The sequence below is a fragment of the Melanerpes formicivorus genome, unplaced genomic scaffold, assembly GCF_026170545.1.
Source record: "Melanerpes formicivorus ecotype bairdi unplaced genomic scaffold, bMelFor1.0.p_v2 SCAF_1, whole genome shotgun sequence".
Classification (NCBI taxonomy): domain Eukaryota; kingdom Metazoa; phylum Chordata; class Aves; order Piciformes; family Picidae; genus Melanerpes; species Melanerpes formicivorus.
The window spans coordinates 24736517-24753414 of NW_027142353.1; the positions used below are offsets into that span (position 1 = coordinate 24736517).

Here is a 16898-nt window from a genome sequence, read left to right on the forward strand (position 1 = left end):
CAGGGCTGCTTTCTATCACCTCATCCCCCAGTCTATATTAATAGTGAGGATTGTTCCAGCCCAGGTGCAGAACCCTGCACTTGCTCTTGTTGAATCTCATGAGGTTCACCTGGGCCCCTCTCTCCAGATTGTCCAGGTCCCTCTGGATGTCATCCTGTCCCTCTGGCGTATCGACAGCACCACACAGTGTGGTGTCATCTGCAAACCTGCTGATCGTACAACTCCATCTCTGTCTATATCACTAATAAAAATATTAAACAGTGCAGGTCCCACTATGGGCCCCTGTGGGACACCACTTGTCACTGCTCTCCATCTGGACTTCAAACCATTGAGCACTACCTGCTGGATGCAGCCATGCAGCCAATTCCTTATCCACTGAACAGTCCACCCATCAAATCCATATCTCTCCAACTTGGTGAGTAGGATATTGTGGGGGACCATGTCAAAGACCTTGCAGAATTCCAGATAGATCACACCCATAGGTTGTCCCTTATCTACTGACATAGTCACTTTATCATAAAAAGCCGCTAGGTTAGTCAGGCAGAATTTGCCCCCAATAAAGCCATGCTGGCTGTCTTGAATCACTGCCCTGTCCTCCATGTGCCTCATTATGGCATCTAGGAGGATCTGTTCCATGATCTTCCCAGGGTGACAGGTCCTCCTTTCTACCCTTTTCAAAAATGGGTGTGATGTTTCCTTTCTTCCAGTCACCAGGGACTTCACCTGACTGCCAGTGCTCTAGCTTTAAGCAAGATTCACTATGTTAAGCTTAGAAATTTGTTGTACCTAAACTAGTTCTGTAGGGATGCTCAAAACCTGTTCTACCACCTCACAGAATCCGTACATTTACTGAAGGCTACACAGTGTTTGGTACTCAGTCCCTCATGTTTGGAAAGTTCTGGTATGTACTTCTAGATAGTACTACTTCCCTCTCACATGCTTTGTAACATTAGGACGTAAACCAACTGCACTAAGACTCAAAGTAAAAGTACTGGTGTCTAATTTGGCATTTGCAGATAAATACTGCAATACCCAGCTTCAAACTCCAGGGCAGTTGTTGCTGTACATATTTTAGTTTCCTTTGAGAGGCATTTTTATTTTAAAACAAGAGCAGCTGAGAATTTTGCAGCTAAGTGACAATGTGCCTTAAACTTTGAGGGAAAAACAGATATATAGGGAAAGGCATAGGGTTCCAAATACTGAAGATTTTTGGAAGAGCAACTTTAATCTGGACAAGATGCGAAGTCATCTAGTTATGCACAACTTTCCTAATCTTAGGCGATTCACAGTTGGCTTGTCAAGGAATGGATAATGACAGTCCTGCTAAAGGTTTACTCTGCCTTATGGAATTGCAGAGAATGTCACTTTTAAATCCTCTGAGTCTTGTATCTCTCAACAGTGTCTCATGCATCAAGTTTCATACACCAGGCACACCATCAGCTCACATTGCATGCCTGCTGGGTAAAGTTCTTCAAACTCTGATATTTTGACAGTATTTGTGCAAGGCAAGAATCCCCAAAAGGAAAACCAAAAATGAAAACAAAACCCCAAAAAACCACACCACCACAATCCTCCTTTGAAAGGTCAACCTCCTCTCCCTTTTCTCCTTATCTAGCTGGTTAATACCTTGCTAACTAATTCAGATAGCTAAAAGCTGCTTCGAAAGGAGAGAAATCTCTGGAGAAGTTTATTTACGTGTTGTCAAACCAGTTTCCAGTTGGTCCAAATTTTTTCAGAAGGCCTACTACCAATTAGACTTTGAAACACAGGCAGCCAAAGAGTGTTCTCCCACAGCAAACTACAGAGAAAAATCTGTGCAAAGAATCTGTAGGAGAGGAACTAGTAGCTCAAGGTAGATCTCATGCTGCACGATAAGCAAAGCAGGCGTGCAAATTCTGACGTTGCTTTGTGTGCTTGGAATACAAAGCACAAACAGCATTTTAAAAGTTGTAATACACAAATCTGAGAGCCTACAAATTACTGCGTCCTGAGCTGTGTAAAAAACAAAATGATGACAAGTATTATTCTGAAACTGGTCAGACCATAGTCACAGAAAGATAGAAACAGCAGAGAGGGGGAGGAGAAACAATGAATTCACCAGAACATCTGGTCTCAAAGTGTTTATGGGCCCTGCCTGGAACTTCCTACACCCACTCAAAAAAGAGAAACTTTCATAGCTTTAGAGAGAAATCATGAGAGACTAAGTCTCCTCTTCACCCTGTGAGATGGTATATTTTTCTCAGGAGAAAAAAAAAAAAAAAGAAAACAAATCCCTAAACCCATAAATTGTATGATCTTGTCCAGAGGGCATGGGGGCAATGTAACGCTGACTAAAAGACCAGAAGAAGTGAGTGGGGGTGGAGGAGGAACCTGAGATGGAAACAAAAACACTCTTGTCCTGTAAGGGACAAAACCTGAGCAAAGAGTTTGCCCAACCGAGACTAATACTTCATCTGCTTTTGTCTATTATTTAAATGCTTAATCTTTTCCCAACTATTTTGCATGCCTCCTCACAAAATGTTCATCTTTACCACACTGTAATATATTGGTTTTAAGGAATGAAATACTTCTTCTGAAGCTCAGCCCTACACACATCATTACTGCAGTCATTTGTCAGAAAATACTCAAAGTAAAATGACTCTGTAATTCCATTTAGACCAGTATGTCAAAATAATAATCAACTCAAATACTAAGCCATGTGTAAACCAATGTCCAGGATCCCCTTCCAGTCACAAAACTATTAAAGAATCTAGATTTCATAAAAAAATCAATGCATGGATGAGCACCTTGATTACAAAGACTAGACTGAGGCTCCCAAGGCACTGCTCAGTTGTCCATTTCATCATGTACATCCCATGGGATATGGGACACACTACTTTACACCTGGCTACATCACGCAAAACTTTGCAGAAATATGGTCTGGTACTAGGACTAAGCTATTTGCTGCACTGCACCACTAATGCCATCAAAGTGGCATGGCACTGAACGTGGGCCTTTGCTTTCTCTCCTACCAATTGGCTGTGAGCTGTCCTTAAACCAGCTACTCTTGCACTGCCTGGTGCAAATGTTCTCTGAGAAACAGCACAGCTCTCACCTCTCTCACATATGACAGTTTTCCTTTCCTGTCTCAGAACGCTATGGCAAATAAAAACCCATTAATGATCTTTTAGTGCTGCAATGCTACACTAAGAAGCTACATGTACCAGCAGCTGACCACTGAATTAAAACAGACCTCATCCATTCATTTGTGAATATAGATGTGACTTGCTTGCTGGGAGTAAATATTGTTCCCTACTACAGGTCTCCCTTTCTTTCCTTACAGCCAATTGTGCATCTGAAGGTATTAGGGAATGTTTGCAGAGGTAAGCAGTCAGTCTCTCTCTAGTGGGAATATCTGTGGCAGAAGAAGGTGCCACCATTCTCCCCCAACCTTTCCTCCTCTGAATCCTAGCATAAAGGAGAGGGTTATTTCTTACCACCTGACACAGATACATCCAGGTTACCAGATGGCCTAAGCCTCTAAGTTTCAATGTATATGACTTTATGATGTATGTGATACCTTTAGGTTTAGCACCTGCTATTGTTTCCTCCCCACTCTCTCTATTCACCTGCGCCACAGACAAGTTTGATGAACCTATGCAGGTTTTAAAACAGTATTAAGTCCAAGGCAGCTGTTGGGGCTGCTTTGGTTTTGAAATCAGAGTTGCTTCTTTCCTGTCCAATAGATTTTACATGTATAATAGTCAGCCTTGCAAGAAAGTCTGAGAGGCAAAAGAGAAGAGAAATTGTCTCTGCCCCAGAGAAACTCCAAGTTGTTTTCTTCTAGGGAAAAAGGGCCTTCTATGAGTTGCAAAAATTAAAGTGATAAAAGAAAACACTCTTTAACAGAGAAAGTCATAGAGCTTCTGGGCTCTCTTGGGAAACTGAAAGGGGAGAAAGGGAGGGAGGAAAGAAGGGAGGGAGAACTCAGACATAAAAGGCTGTGCTTAATGACAACCACACATTAGTATACACACAGTGTATATAGGCTACCAAGGAAAATAACAAGGATCTCTCCCACAGCAGAACCATCAAACATACTCAGATAAAATCTACAGGACAACAGAGGTAAATGAACACACAAATACAGCAAGCAAGACTCACCCTAGTTTATCAGCAGTAAAACCATGTTTGTAACTTTGAAAACTGAGTTTGCTATGAAATTGCACAGCTTTGGCAGACAGCTTTATTAGTACAAAATGTCTTATATTACCTAATCTCCATTTTGTCAACTTCATCAACATCTTCAATATCAAAATGGGATTTCTTGTTGTAGCTACTGGGTCTTGTAACCTAATAAAAAGGAGGAAGCTTTAAGAACTTGATCTGATACAGAAGCATTCTGATGTTATGTGCACAAAGCTCTGGAAAATTGCAGCCTTTAATTACCAGCAGTAACTTCAGTCCTGATTCTGAAAACATTCATGCATATGAATAAACACGTTGACTACACAGATTCCTGACTACACAAAAGTGGTGGTTACATAATCATATCCAAGGGTAACTAGATACTTTCTTTACAGAGGCAACTTTAATATTACTAGAGTACTCTCAGTTTACATTGACAAAAGGAAAAAAAAAAAAAAAACAAACATGGAAAGGAGTAGCACTTTTATAATAGGGTTTTGAATAAACTGTACAACAGATGCCCTGAGGCACTCAAGAGGGAAAAAAAGACCACACCCACTTTTTAAAACATTTTACAATTAATCCAATTAAAATCAGGAATTCTGCCGGTCCTGATATCCTGGAAGCCAGTATCATGCCTATACAAAAATTACCAAGCAGATCCATTGTCCAACAGATGCTAGCCGGTGTTATGCATATTAGAATATAGAATCAGGTGTGCAGTTCACCAACCATATTTGCAGACTGATAAACAGCAAAGCATGGGCAGAAAATAGGGGGAAGAAAGCTGTAAGCATGTAGAGCATTAGAAAAGGTTTTGTACAAACATGACTTGTTTTCTAGTGTGATTTTAAAGAGACTTTGATGGTTGTATTTTTGTAGAGTGCTTCAGAAACTTGAGAAAAAGGCTACCCCACCCAGCTGAAACCACAGCAGGAACTGATCAAATGCATCTACGATACATGGGTTCAGCTCTTGGTTGCACATAGAAGCTGAACTTTATTGTAGGTTTAAATATGCTTGTGGCTTAATACTTCCCACTCAAAACTTGTTTTTTTTACTGTGAACTTGACTTCTTGGTTTTAACTGTACATCAGGTGCAGAAGGTACAAACAAGGAAGGCATAAGTGCATAAGTGGAGAGGAATCAGTGTGTATCTATGAGGTGGGCATCACTTTCCAGACAACATATAAAATCTAAAAGGTACTAGTTAGCTCTGGAGACCAAATCCTCTAGATTATCCAAGCAAATTCACCTTTAAGCCCAAGAACACAGAGGATTTCAATGCAGCCTACAATTTCAGCAGCTCACCACAATTTTTCTCACCCTTTAAATGACATTTTCTACTACTGTTGTGAAGCTAATGGTGCAATTTTCAATAAGAAAGCAAGCTTAAATCTTTTATTACTTGTAACATGAGTTGTAAAAAAAAAATTAAATTAAAAATTATAGCACAGGTGCAACTTAGAGCATGTTAAATAAACACTTTTTTGGTAAGTTTTGTTGAAGTCAACCTGTATGAGGTCTCTCTGTTCATCTGTAAGACTTCTCAGTGTGCAGATTAATACAGCTCAAGAATGGTACTCCTAAAAAGATAGCTGTATGAAATTCATCAGTTCCAAAGGTGGAACTGGAGATGATGGAACTCCCAGTCCACAATGATGAACTAGCTGCCATGTACTGTTTGACAAAGAGGGGAAGAAGTCTGCTGTGCTGCTCTCTTCCTTTAAGCAAAGCTGGCAAGCCATTTATCAGCTGTTCTTTTAGTATTATTATTATTGTTGCTGTTGTTGTTATTGTTATTATTCAGCACATGCAGGTTTGCAAACAGGTCCCCAGCACTATATTCTTCAGTTTCCACAAGAGGGCCATTTTACTGTAGCTGCATATATAACTCTGAGCCCTCAGACAGTGCTGCAGGTGAAGCAGTGGTGAAAACAGCTCCTAACCATCACGTGCAAGTTTCAGTCACAGCACCCCTTAAATAAGCCCTTAGGTTTCCCAAACCAATGGTAAGCTATTTGCCATTTAGAAAACAATCTGTGTGACTTTTTGGGTGCAGAAAGAAAAGCACCCATTCACTGCCTTTTAGAGATCAGCTTCCTTGGAGGAATAGCCAATAACTGTGCTAGCAGACTGCAGGAAAGCTGATGAAGCTGTTTGGAAGCAGTGACACTGCTGTCAACCGCATGGATCTGTGCAGCTCCACAGGAATCAGAGCATGCTGCTAGCATGGACCAGGCACAGGTCCACCAATGTCTCATTAGTGAGTTTCTCCCAGTCATAGCAGTTCTACTGAAGCTTGTTCCTTAGAGGCATTTAGCCTGATATGTGCTAACTACTCTCAAAATGACATAAATCCATGATGGCTTTGTCTGCATTAAGGGTATGTTTATCTTTCAGAATTCTGGCTGATTCAGACATTTCCCAAGCTCTGCTTTTACCCACACAGAAAACATTTTGCTCTGAGTCAGCAGAGCAACTGGGGCATGAGCTTGACTTCAGGTTTTGCTTCTGCTGATACTTGCACACAACCCAGTTCTCAGCATAAAGTCAAGATAAGCAAGTCTCCAGCCCCCTCCACAACTCCAGCTTTAAGTTTTCTGTTTCTTTCCTTCCTCTCCCAGTATGGCACCACCTGCCAAGTTCAGTGCTTAATACCAAATATTCACTGATTCTGCAGCACACAGAAGGCTGAGGAGTCAGACAAGTGAGAAGTATTGTGGTTTACAGTCTGAATTCCTGGGCTACACTCTCATTGAAAAGCTCTCACTGACAGATGCCTCCGGAACTGCCTATGGTAAGAGAAAAGCAACCCATTTTAGTTTATTTACACATAGCTTCACTCCTGTGTCACTGTCAAAGGCCTCACCTCTGGATGAGGTGACAGACTGAAACCTTGGACAGCCTAGAGTCAATGCACAAACACCTCAGTGCAGTCTCAGCATCTCTCCCTCACCAACCACGCCCATGCTGCACCTCAACAGAGTCTCATGAAGTCAGGAACACAGGCACAAAGGCTCACTGCTAGTGGAAGTTAAGTCCACAGAGAAGTTCTATCCTAGAAGATACTTGTTGGGTTAGTGAAGGAAAAATTACCTTGGATAGCTTTCCTGGCCAAGCCTCATGTTGGGCTGTACAAAAGTGGGCCTGCCAACAAAGAACTTGCTGTATCTGTTCCTCAGTTCCAAATCCATTACATTAATAAGAGCACTTTTCTGCTGGTATGACAGACTTCAGGTTAGGCAGTACAGCTGTCAGCTTCTAGGCTTGTTTGGAGGAGGAAGACAGCAATAAGCCCCTCACTGGCACTGCCAAGAATGACATGTGCACTTCAGCTCTGCACACTGCAACCACGCTTGTATGGTTCCACTCCCTCTAGCTCTTCTTCCTGATGTGGCTGCTGGTGCCCCTAAACTGATTCAAGAAACCATATCCCTATGGGCCATCCCTATGCCAGCAACAATTTCTAATGCAGATGCGACCTGAATAATGCAAGCTGTATGGGCAGAAAAGGCTTTTCAATCACATGCCCACTGCACTGCACTACTCTGCTATTAATCAGCTTTATCACACCAGATATGTTCCTGAGCTATCTACCAAAATAGAACAGTTAAGCACAGACCTAGACTAAGATGTCCAAGAGGAAAAGAGAAGAGAAAGATACACATACTTTAGAAGACATTATGAGAAGTTTCAAGAGGTATCCAAATTATAAACACATGTACATATATATGTATGGACACACCACAATTACAGCTACTCTTGCCAGAATCAAAATGAGCACTTCTATAAAAGTTACTTTGTCTTAACTGGACTTGAAAATGCTCCATACTAAATAAAGCTGTGGAGGTTTCACCCACTTGGAGGAACGGCACTGGTATTGCAATAGACTGGTAGACAGCCAGAACATCCAGTTCAAGTGTATTTTCCTCTAGAGTTTTCAGTACTCCTAGAAGATAGCCTTCCTCCCATTGACTGGGAAAGACAGGGTGGAGCAGCTATTAAAACACAGGCTAAAGAAAAAAAAAATCTGAAAAAAAACCCCAACCAAAACCCAAGCAAAAAAACCCCAAACCTCCCATTTTTAACTATCCTTTTCCACAACACTTCTGAGGTGAGTTGCAATGGAGTGTAAGGCCTGCTTCTCAGGAGTGCCCACCTTGAAGTTTTTCCTACAGAACACCTAAGCTGAAGCAATCAACATACTGCTTCCTTGGCAGACACTGGTCTGTTCCTGGGTACTTCTCTCCCTTGCACCATGCTTTGAAACAGTCTACAAAGAAGGCAGCTGGCACAACATGGAGCAGGATGCTGTGCCAACTATCTGCAGGATAGTATTTCAGCTTATCACCCGTTCCTTTGAAATACCAACCTCAAAATAAAACACTTCATCAAAATGTGGATTGTTGGTCTTCTTTTTAACTTTAGTCTTTTTGGCTTCTGATCTGAATTAAGGAAAGAAAAAAAAATAGAGTAAGAAACAACATTAGAAGAAGCATGATCCTAGAACAGAGCCACTGAGGAACAGTCCTCCACTTGATTCATCTGATAAAACTGGAATGCCATGTGGCTCCAGCACAGCAAGGCAAAAACACTCACACACATTTAAGAGAGGGATTCATTGCATGCTTATTTCTCTGAATTGTCAGTAATCACAGTTTGTTATCCTCTCTTAAACACAAGTCCTTGAACACCAGTTCTGTTTACTTGCTCCATCCAGTCAAATCTTACATCTGTACAAAGCAACTGGAAAGAATAGGGCTCTGAGTAGCAACATTTGGGGGACAGTCTCCGTCTTGATGCAACTCAAAAATTCCTCATATTCTAAAAACACAGGAGACAGGAAAGTTGACAGAGCTGTTGCTCTGTTTTATATTTTATAATCCTGGCCTCAGGAATCAAAGAATCCTTTTCAGTGATGCTAAATAATCAAAAAAACCCAGAATGACTTCTTCAGTAAGAATAGTTTTATTGCTACCATACCACTCTTTTCCCTGCAGCACCAACAGCAATTAGTTAATGGTACTTTGTTGAATTATTATGAGCAGCACTGAGCAGAAGTGTCTCAATTTCTGCTGCTCTGTAGGAACAAGGCATGGCAGACCTCCTTCAAACCACTCACTGGGCAACAGGCCTGACAAAGCTCAGTGCTGCCCATTTATTCTCTATGGGTACTGCCACCTGCCTTTCAGAATACAGACATCTAACTGCTTTGCTCTGAGCTAGAGCCAGCCAACGCATTTCTGACAGGCCAGGCAACAGCTGTTTGATGATTTCCAAATGTTATGGAGATATGCTTGATTTGCTCTTGTTGCATTCAAGTGAAAAGCTCTGTGTTGTCCTGTGTCACCAGTCTTCCCCTACAGCTCTGCAGGCATAGATAAAACAGACATAGATGGAGAGGCGCATCTGGAAAACTGACCTACTAATAATGTCATCCCAGAATCTATCCCTCATTTCTCATGCAGCAAAGAGGCTTAGATAGCCAGTAACTGCTTATATTAACCACACAATTCTGTGTATTCTTTCACAGAGGTCACGTAAAGCTGGGTCTGATTCCCGGTGCTGCTACAGGCTTCCTGTGTGCCTGAAAGGGGCCAGTCCGTCACTATAGAATGTTTCTCCATTTATAATACACGCATAGAAACAGGAAGGTTGGGTCCGGAAGTCTGATGGCTTGAAGTACAAATCGCACAATAAACAGCAGCATGTTTGTTGAACTGCAGCAGAATAAAGCAGCTTTCCTACTCTAAAAGGAGCGTCATTGAAAAATCCAGAGAGGAGAATGATGTGCAGATTAAGAATATCCCACTATGCCTAGGAGAAGCTGAAAGATAAGAGAGGCTAATCGCCTCCAGGACGTAGGGCAGATTGCCTATCCCATCTCATCAGTCACACTTGCCAATCAACCTCTTTACTGATAAGCCCATCTGGGGAGTGGGAAGCAGGATGTAGAATGGGGGCTGATTAAGGCAAGCCCAATTATTGGGCAATTACAAAGCAGTGGATGGGAACAAGCTGCATGCTGCTTGCTAGAGATAGGAGACAAGCCTTCTCCCTCCACCAAAAGAACAGATAGGAATAGGATGAGGCTATACTCCTTACTCTGACAAGAAACACATTAGTAAGTGTCTTGTGTTGTTTGGATTGGGGGACTGAGAGAAGCAGGCAAAGGTGTCCTTGAATGTCCAAACTTCCAAGAGTTAGTCAAAAATCTCTTTACAGTTTCAGTAATAGTCACACAGTATCATCTGAAACAAGTTACAGTCTTAAAACAACCAAGCATAAAACTGAAATACACAGCTCATTAAAATGAAGATAAGGCGTAACGCACCTAGAGAGAGTTGAAGAACACACACCAGCCTCAAAGATTTCCCTACATGCAAGCTAAATATTTGCCAGGAATGCATCTTACTGATAGTATTTTCAATCAATTGTTGTGAAGCATTATGAATAACCCAATCTACTAAACCTGATTCTTTATGGTCACAACACAGCTGGTTGTTTCTAACATGACACAGGCATAAAAGATAACTCTAGACAAGCAAAAACAAAACAGTGACATCCAACCGCATAGGAGTATTTTTTAATAATGGAACATGAAAAAATTAATCCCAAATTTGAACTGAGGAGTATTATGCAGAATCTCATTACTACAACCTCATTCCAAATGTTATCCATACTATTCTGTCCACACACACCAAATTACAGGATTGAGCCACCTAGGGCTTTCAACATACAAATTAATTTGCTACTTCTTGAAAGTGAAAATATTCACATACAAATGTGCACACTATGCAAGGTCTTGATGTATTCAGCTTTTTCTTCTGCCTCTGCTCAAAATTAAGTAGGAAATTTGCTCAAAAACTGGCCTCCAACTGTGAGGTGAAAAGATGCACAAACAAAACCTAACCACAAATTACTCCAGGATATTCAAATTATTCAAGGATTATTCAGACCGTTACATAAATCAAAGCTGAAACAAGACTCAAAATACTTACTCTAGTATAACTTTCTAGTTCATACAGGCAATCACCAACACTTAACATATTCTTGTGGTGTCCAAATATTCCCTTCTGTCCATCTGAGAACACAAATTTCTAACAGACAAAGGAAACGGAAATCCTCCTTATAAAATAGAAGCCCTTATAAGTGCAATACTTGCCTGGAGGGTCCTGCTAAGGTAACGGTGGCATAGGGATCACATTGCCCATTCACAATAGGTAGCCCTTGGCATTCTAAAACTCTGGAAAATAAGAAAATGCAGACAAATCAATTAAATGAGGGAAGACTGAAGTGAAAATAAAAGAATAGCATTTTCCATTTAGTTTCCTTTTCATAATACTTTACACTGGGGAACTGAAATGTCACTAAGCACAAGCCTTCAATTTATATGTAAACATGAAAACACATTTTGGTCTTAAATACTAACTTTAATGAGGTAAAAAATGCTGTTAAATTACAGAAACTTTAATTCAAAGGATTCTTATTATTCAAGTACAACAACTTAAGGTTTATTAAATACAAGTCTGTTGTCAAGATGGGAGCTGTCAGCACTTCAAAATCTGTGACAGCTTATTCACCAAGAAACATAACAAGAATTCCCTCTAACAAAAGACTCAAAAACCTACACAGACAGATCCTGGCAGCAGTCAAGCAATTTCTCAGAATCACATTCATGAAGGCCCCAGTGCTTCTGATAAGGCTTGGCATGAGCTTATTTGTAAAGGTGAGTTAACTACAGACTAGGAGACATTATGACAGCCATGTTTCTCTATACAACTTCTAAATATTACAGTTGAAGAAATACATTCAGCGGCTCTGCACTGAAGAAGTCAAAGAGACAGTGGAGGGACAAAATAGAACAAATTAGGTTTTGCTGAAAGCCATGGTGAGAAATCTGCACTTCCACACTCTTATTTCAACATTATTATCCAACACAATCTCCAGAAGAAGGGAAAAAAAGCATTTCATGTTACACAGCTTAAAACCTACTGAGGAATTCAGCACCAATTGGAAACAAAGGCAGACAAGCCAGTTGCCAGGACTCTCCCCCCTGAAACAAGCTCTGCTTCCAACAGGAAAGCCTGTTTGGCTGATGTATTTACACAATTACAGATGGAAAATTTTGCTGAAGACAAACTCTTGATGCTATTTGAGCAGGTGAATAGTACTACACTTGCGGTGTCGATTATCTCGCAAATTTCTAGGTGCTATATAAATCAGCAAAAATACTAAGATCCATTTTATTGCTTTGAGTGCCAGCAGCTTCGATACACACACAAAAACTCAAACATAGCTACACAATTTTATCCATACAGCAATTGATTTGCTAAAATATGATGTGAACTTCAGATACAGCTTAACTACAGACCTATTATTTACTTTGTGTCAATACAGGATTTTTTGGAGGTACAATCTAGATACGTTCACACACTACTAGAAGCAAATGAAGATTGAAGATCACACTAAGGGGACACACACAGCCAGCTGAAGTGATAGATTACATTCATAGCGGGATTTTCACACCAGTGATCCTGCAGAATAAACACTAGACGATTTGCTTAATACAGACAGCCCCCAGTAATGCACTCACAAGCTCCCCATTTGCATAACCCCTATATGCATTTAGTTATTAACCTAGATGTAGGAAGAACTATGTGAAATTTAAACACAGAAAGCATGTTCAGAGACAGTATGGTTCCTGTTTTAACAAAAGCAGGTCTTTCAAGGATATTCAGACAATGGAACATGATCCCACACACCACTATCTATACTTGAGGACATGCAGGGCTTATAAACCACTACACAATAACACAGCAGATTAATCTGAATGAGGGGAAGCGTAAGTCACCAACACACAAAAGTCTGCATACCCTAACTATACACTCTATACAATGATTGGATCTCTTCTGGTATTGCCAGACTGAAGTATTTTTAACATTTCCTGTGGATAGCTCTCTGTCATTATCACATCAGAAATGGTTAAAGAAGACAAACAGTATCATTAGCTGCTTGGAGAGAACACAGTAACATAAACAACTGGGCACTTCCATCTTAAATTGTGCGTGCTCTATGAAACGTATGAAGAACACGATGACCTATAACGGTTTGTAGCTCTCCCAGGTTTTGTACTCTCTGGCTTGGAAAACAAATTATCCATTCATGAACAGCTTACAAAATCATGAATGGCGTGAAGAACACTTCCTCACAAAATAAGAATTAAGGGGCATATAATGAAGTTACCAGACAGCAGGTTTAAAATAAACAAAAGTAAGTACTTTTCCCACACAATGTGTAATGAAACTGCAAAATTTATTGCCATAGGATGTTGTGGAGGCCAAAAGAATACATAGATTCAAACCAGGACTAGACAAAGTCACGGATTGTAGGTTTGTTGAGAGCTATGAAATGGTTGAAAAGCCTCCCCCAGCTCAGGAAAGTTCTAATTGCTGATTGAGAAGGGTGTAACATTAAAGTAATCATACCATACTTGAAATATTACTCATCAGCAAATATTAGAAGCACTAATAGCTAGACTAGAGGGGCCTTTAACACAATAGGCTAGGTTATATGTACTTTGGAGAAAAAATACCCAGCAAAACCCACAACAAAATACACAGATGTTCTCATACAGTCATGATGACTTAAGAGTAAGACATTCCTTTGTGTGCAGTTGGAAAAAGAAAAGCAAAAACAACCTTGAAAGAAACAAAATGTGGGAAAACAGGAAACAGATGCCAATGTAAACAGTATCCCAAGCCTTTCAGGTAATTTAAAAGTAGCTATTGTTTAAGGATGTTGGAGAAAGCAGGCAAAAGACTGAAGACTTAGGATTTTGAGAAAGGAAGGCTATGTCTGGAGAGAAGCTCATTACGCTTCTTACATCCTACGAAGCATTCCAGGGAGAGGCAATAAAATTCAACAAGGCACAGGTCTGGTCCACCCATGCTAGTACACCCTCATTAGCTGCAGGAAACCGTAATCCTAGAGCTGCTGTAGTTAATGGACATTTTCTTCAGTCACAGGAAAGTTGCTAGGTAAATTAACATCCCTTCTCTCTCAAACTGGTACCAAAATACTGGCTCTAATTGGCAAGCAAGAAGAGAACTAGAACAAAAATGACAGCTACTCAGAGACATGATACAATGGCACCTCAATTCTGCCACACAGGTATCACATTATTAAGACTGACAGTTCATATCTGGGTTAGATAGAAGAACATACGAAAACATATGCATAATAAAAGCATAATTTGGGGGGGGGAGAGATGGGACACAGCATGTTGGAAAGCAGTGAATAAATCCAGTAGAAATTAAATTCCTTTGCTCTACTAATCTGTAGAATTTATTTAACATATGTGTACTAGGATACCAAAAAAGCAGCCTTGGCAATCGAGATCACTCAAGAATAACAAGGCCCCAGAGGAAAAATGTCTGGTGGCTGCTAGAATTGTTCTGCCCAACTGGTAGTTTCTCATCATTAGTTGTCTCAAGCCCAGCTGGGGCAGGGTGAAACATCCCTTGAAGCTAGCCTGGCTGGTCTGGGTTAAGGTTAGTGCTGGGTCATATGGGGAAACTCTTAATGCAGCTGCTTGCTATATTTTGTTTGTGGTTTATAGAATTAACAGGTATCAAGGAACAAGACATTTCAGTTTCCAATCTGGTTCATGACCAAACCTTCACAAGAGTAAATAAGCTATGGAAAATGCCCAGAGGGTGAAAGAAAACCTCAAACCCACACACACCATGAACATGCCCTCTTGCCTTTAAATTACATGATTATAGAAGCTGAGAAGGAAAAGAGGGAAAAGGGTGGGTTTTTTTAGGGGGGGAAGGAAATATTTTTTAACAAAGGCATTCCCTCTGCCTCTAGAGCTGCAGGCTGTAATCTCCAAGACAGCACTTGCACATTCATACTCAAAACCAGGCTTAATCCAGGCAAGTAACTAACATCAGGATGATTCAAGCCTGTGGGTGTTCCACACCCCTTCCTTGGGGTTGAAAAAAAAACATAATTAAAAAAGAAATGTTTTCTAAGGCGTTCAGGATGCACGTGTCACCAGCATCCTTGTGCATCAAAACAGACAACCAACCTGAAAATGGACACAGACAAAAGAAAACAGAAGAGATCTAACTGTTCTTAAAATATGTATCCATATTTGCTGTTATTGCAGATTACATCACTTCCAGAGCACCTTGTCAGGCTCAGTTCAGCCTAAGACAGGGAACAGTCCATTGCTCCCATTCTCTTTTCTGAAGACCATGCTCCCACTGGGATTCCTTAAAAGAAAATAAATAGATCTTTTTCTACACAATCTTTCTTTGCATCACTGTACATAATCCATGTGTTTTACATGTACTTTCACATACATACTGGGTTCCTGGATTCAGTTTTAACACTTGGCAAGTTTACTGACACAGCTTACTGATGTTTTATTTCCAGTCTTGTTCCACCTCCCTTGCTTTTCTTTATCTTGAGCTTTGTCCCATCTCATAGGTGTATTTTTCGGCTGTACTCAGGTTCTTCTCTGTGTCATTTCAAACACAAGAGACTTCCTCACTGCTTGCTCCAGTCATCTAGTTATCACTTGAACATTCAGTATTCTGTGTGATAAGCCTGACCAGGCAGAGAAGTATCATCTCAAAAGCAAATTTGGTGGCAGATTTGTCAGAACTGTCATCAAAACAATGCATTTTTGGTTTATGCTAAGTGCTTGTTTGGCAAGTGCTAGGGGTGTGACTTACTTTAAGTCTCTCTGAATCTCTTTTCCCCACTCCTCACCTTTTTTTAATGCCGTTGATAGGATCATCTTGTAACATGTACTGTGCTGAGTACCTTGAGGGGTAATGGAGCACCTCTGAATAGGTTCCCTTCATGAATGGGCTTCTTGGGACACAAAATAATGCTATTAATCTTTAGCTTCATAACAGAGCAGTCCAGTCTTTTTCTCTAATCTGACAGTAAGTAAGTGCTCATTCTTAAATATCCTTTTCTTTTAGTGCAGCCTTGCTTCACTACCTTGAGTTCCTTACTCATTCTCTGTGGTTTACGAGAAACTTTGGGGTAATGCTGCATGGTACACTTCCATGTGTATCTTGGCCAACCTTGCATTTGTCCTGGTACATGGCAGCTACTCTCAGACCAGTGAACTGACTTGCTGTTTTCCACTGCAAGGAGGTACAGTTCCCAGACCTCCTTCTTATTCCCTTGATCTGCACATGAGTAGGACCATTACAAACGAGTCATATTAATCTGTTTTAGGCAGGCTGTGCCTGAATATATGTGTCCGTCACTACTAAGCAGAAAGGCACTACATCTAGCTTGGAAATTCCTTGAATCATAAGTTTCTGGAGGCCAAGACAGTGCATCACCATATGACTACTCTCATAATATTTCATCTCCTACCAGACATACTCTGAGACAGTGTCTGACAATTGTTACTTCTGAACTACTGTTAGTGCACCTTCAGAGAAATCTTGCATTTCCTCTTCACATCCACAAGATCTGCTGGATCTTCATTTAGAACTTAACATAAACACAATCCTTTTTATCAAATAAGATTATCAAGTGGTCTGTCTCTTCTGTAAAAAGGTTAAACCTTTCTAAATTTACTCAGTCCTGGTTTCAGTTACACTAAGATAATTTGTCCCAATCTCCTCAAAATTTCCTTACCAATCTGTTCTCTGGCTCTGCCTTGCTCCTATCCCCAGGGAACAAGGAGACTA

At 40.6% G+C, this 16898-nt stretch overlaps 1 protein-coding gene across 3 annotated transcripts in view; it reads right to left on the reverse strand.

The window, feature by feature from the left end:
- RASA3 (RAS p21 protein activator 3) overlaps nt 1-16898 on the reverse strand; it is a 207188-nt gene that overhangs the window by 23913 nt on the left and 166377 nt on the right. For all 3 annotated transcript variants that reach the window (XM_068137253.1, XM_068137246.1, XM_068137237.1), the window contains exons 6-8: nt 11336-11416; nt 8543-8615; nt 4253-4332 (exon numbers count right to left, since the gene is read on the reverse strand). In XM_068137253.1, coding sequence (XP_067993354.1) covers nt 4253-4332; nt 8543-8615; nt 11336-11416 — 234 coding nt within the window. The remainder of the gene's footprint in view (nt 1-4252; nt 4333-8542; nt 8616-11335; nt 11417-16898) is intronic.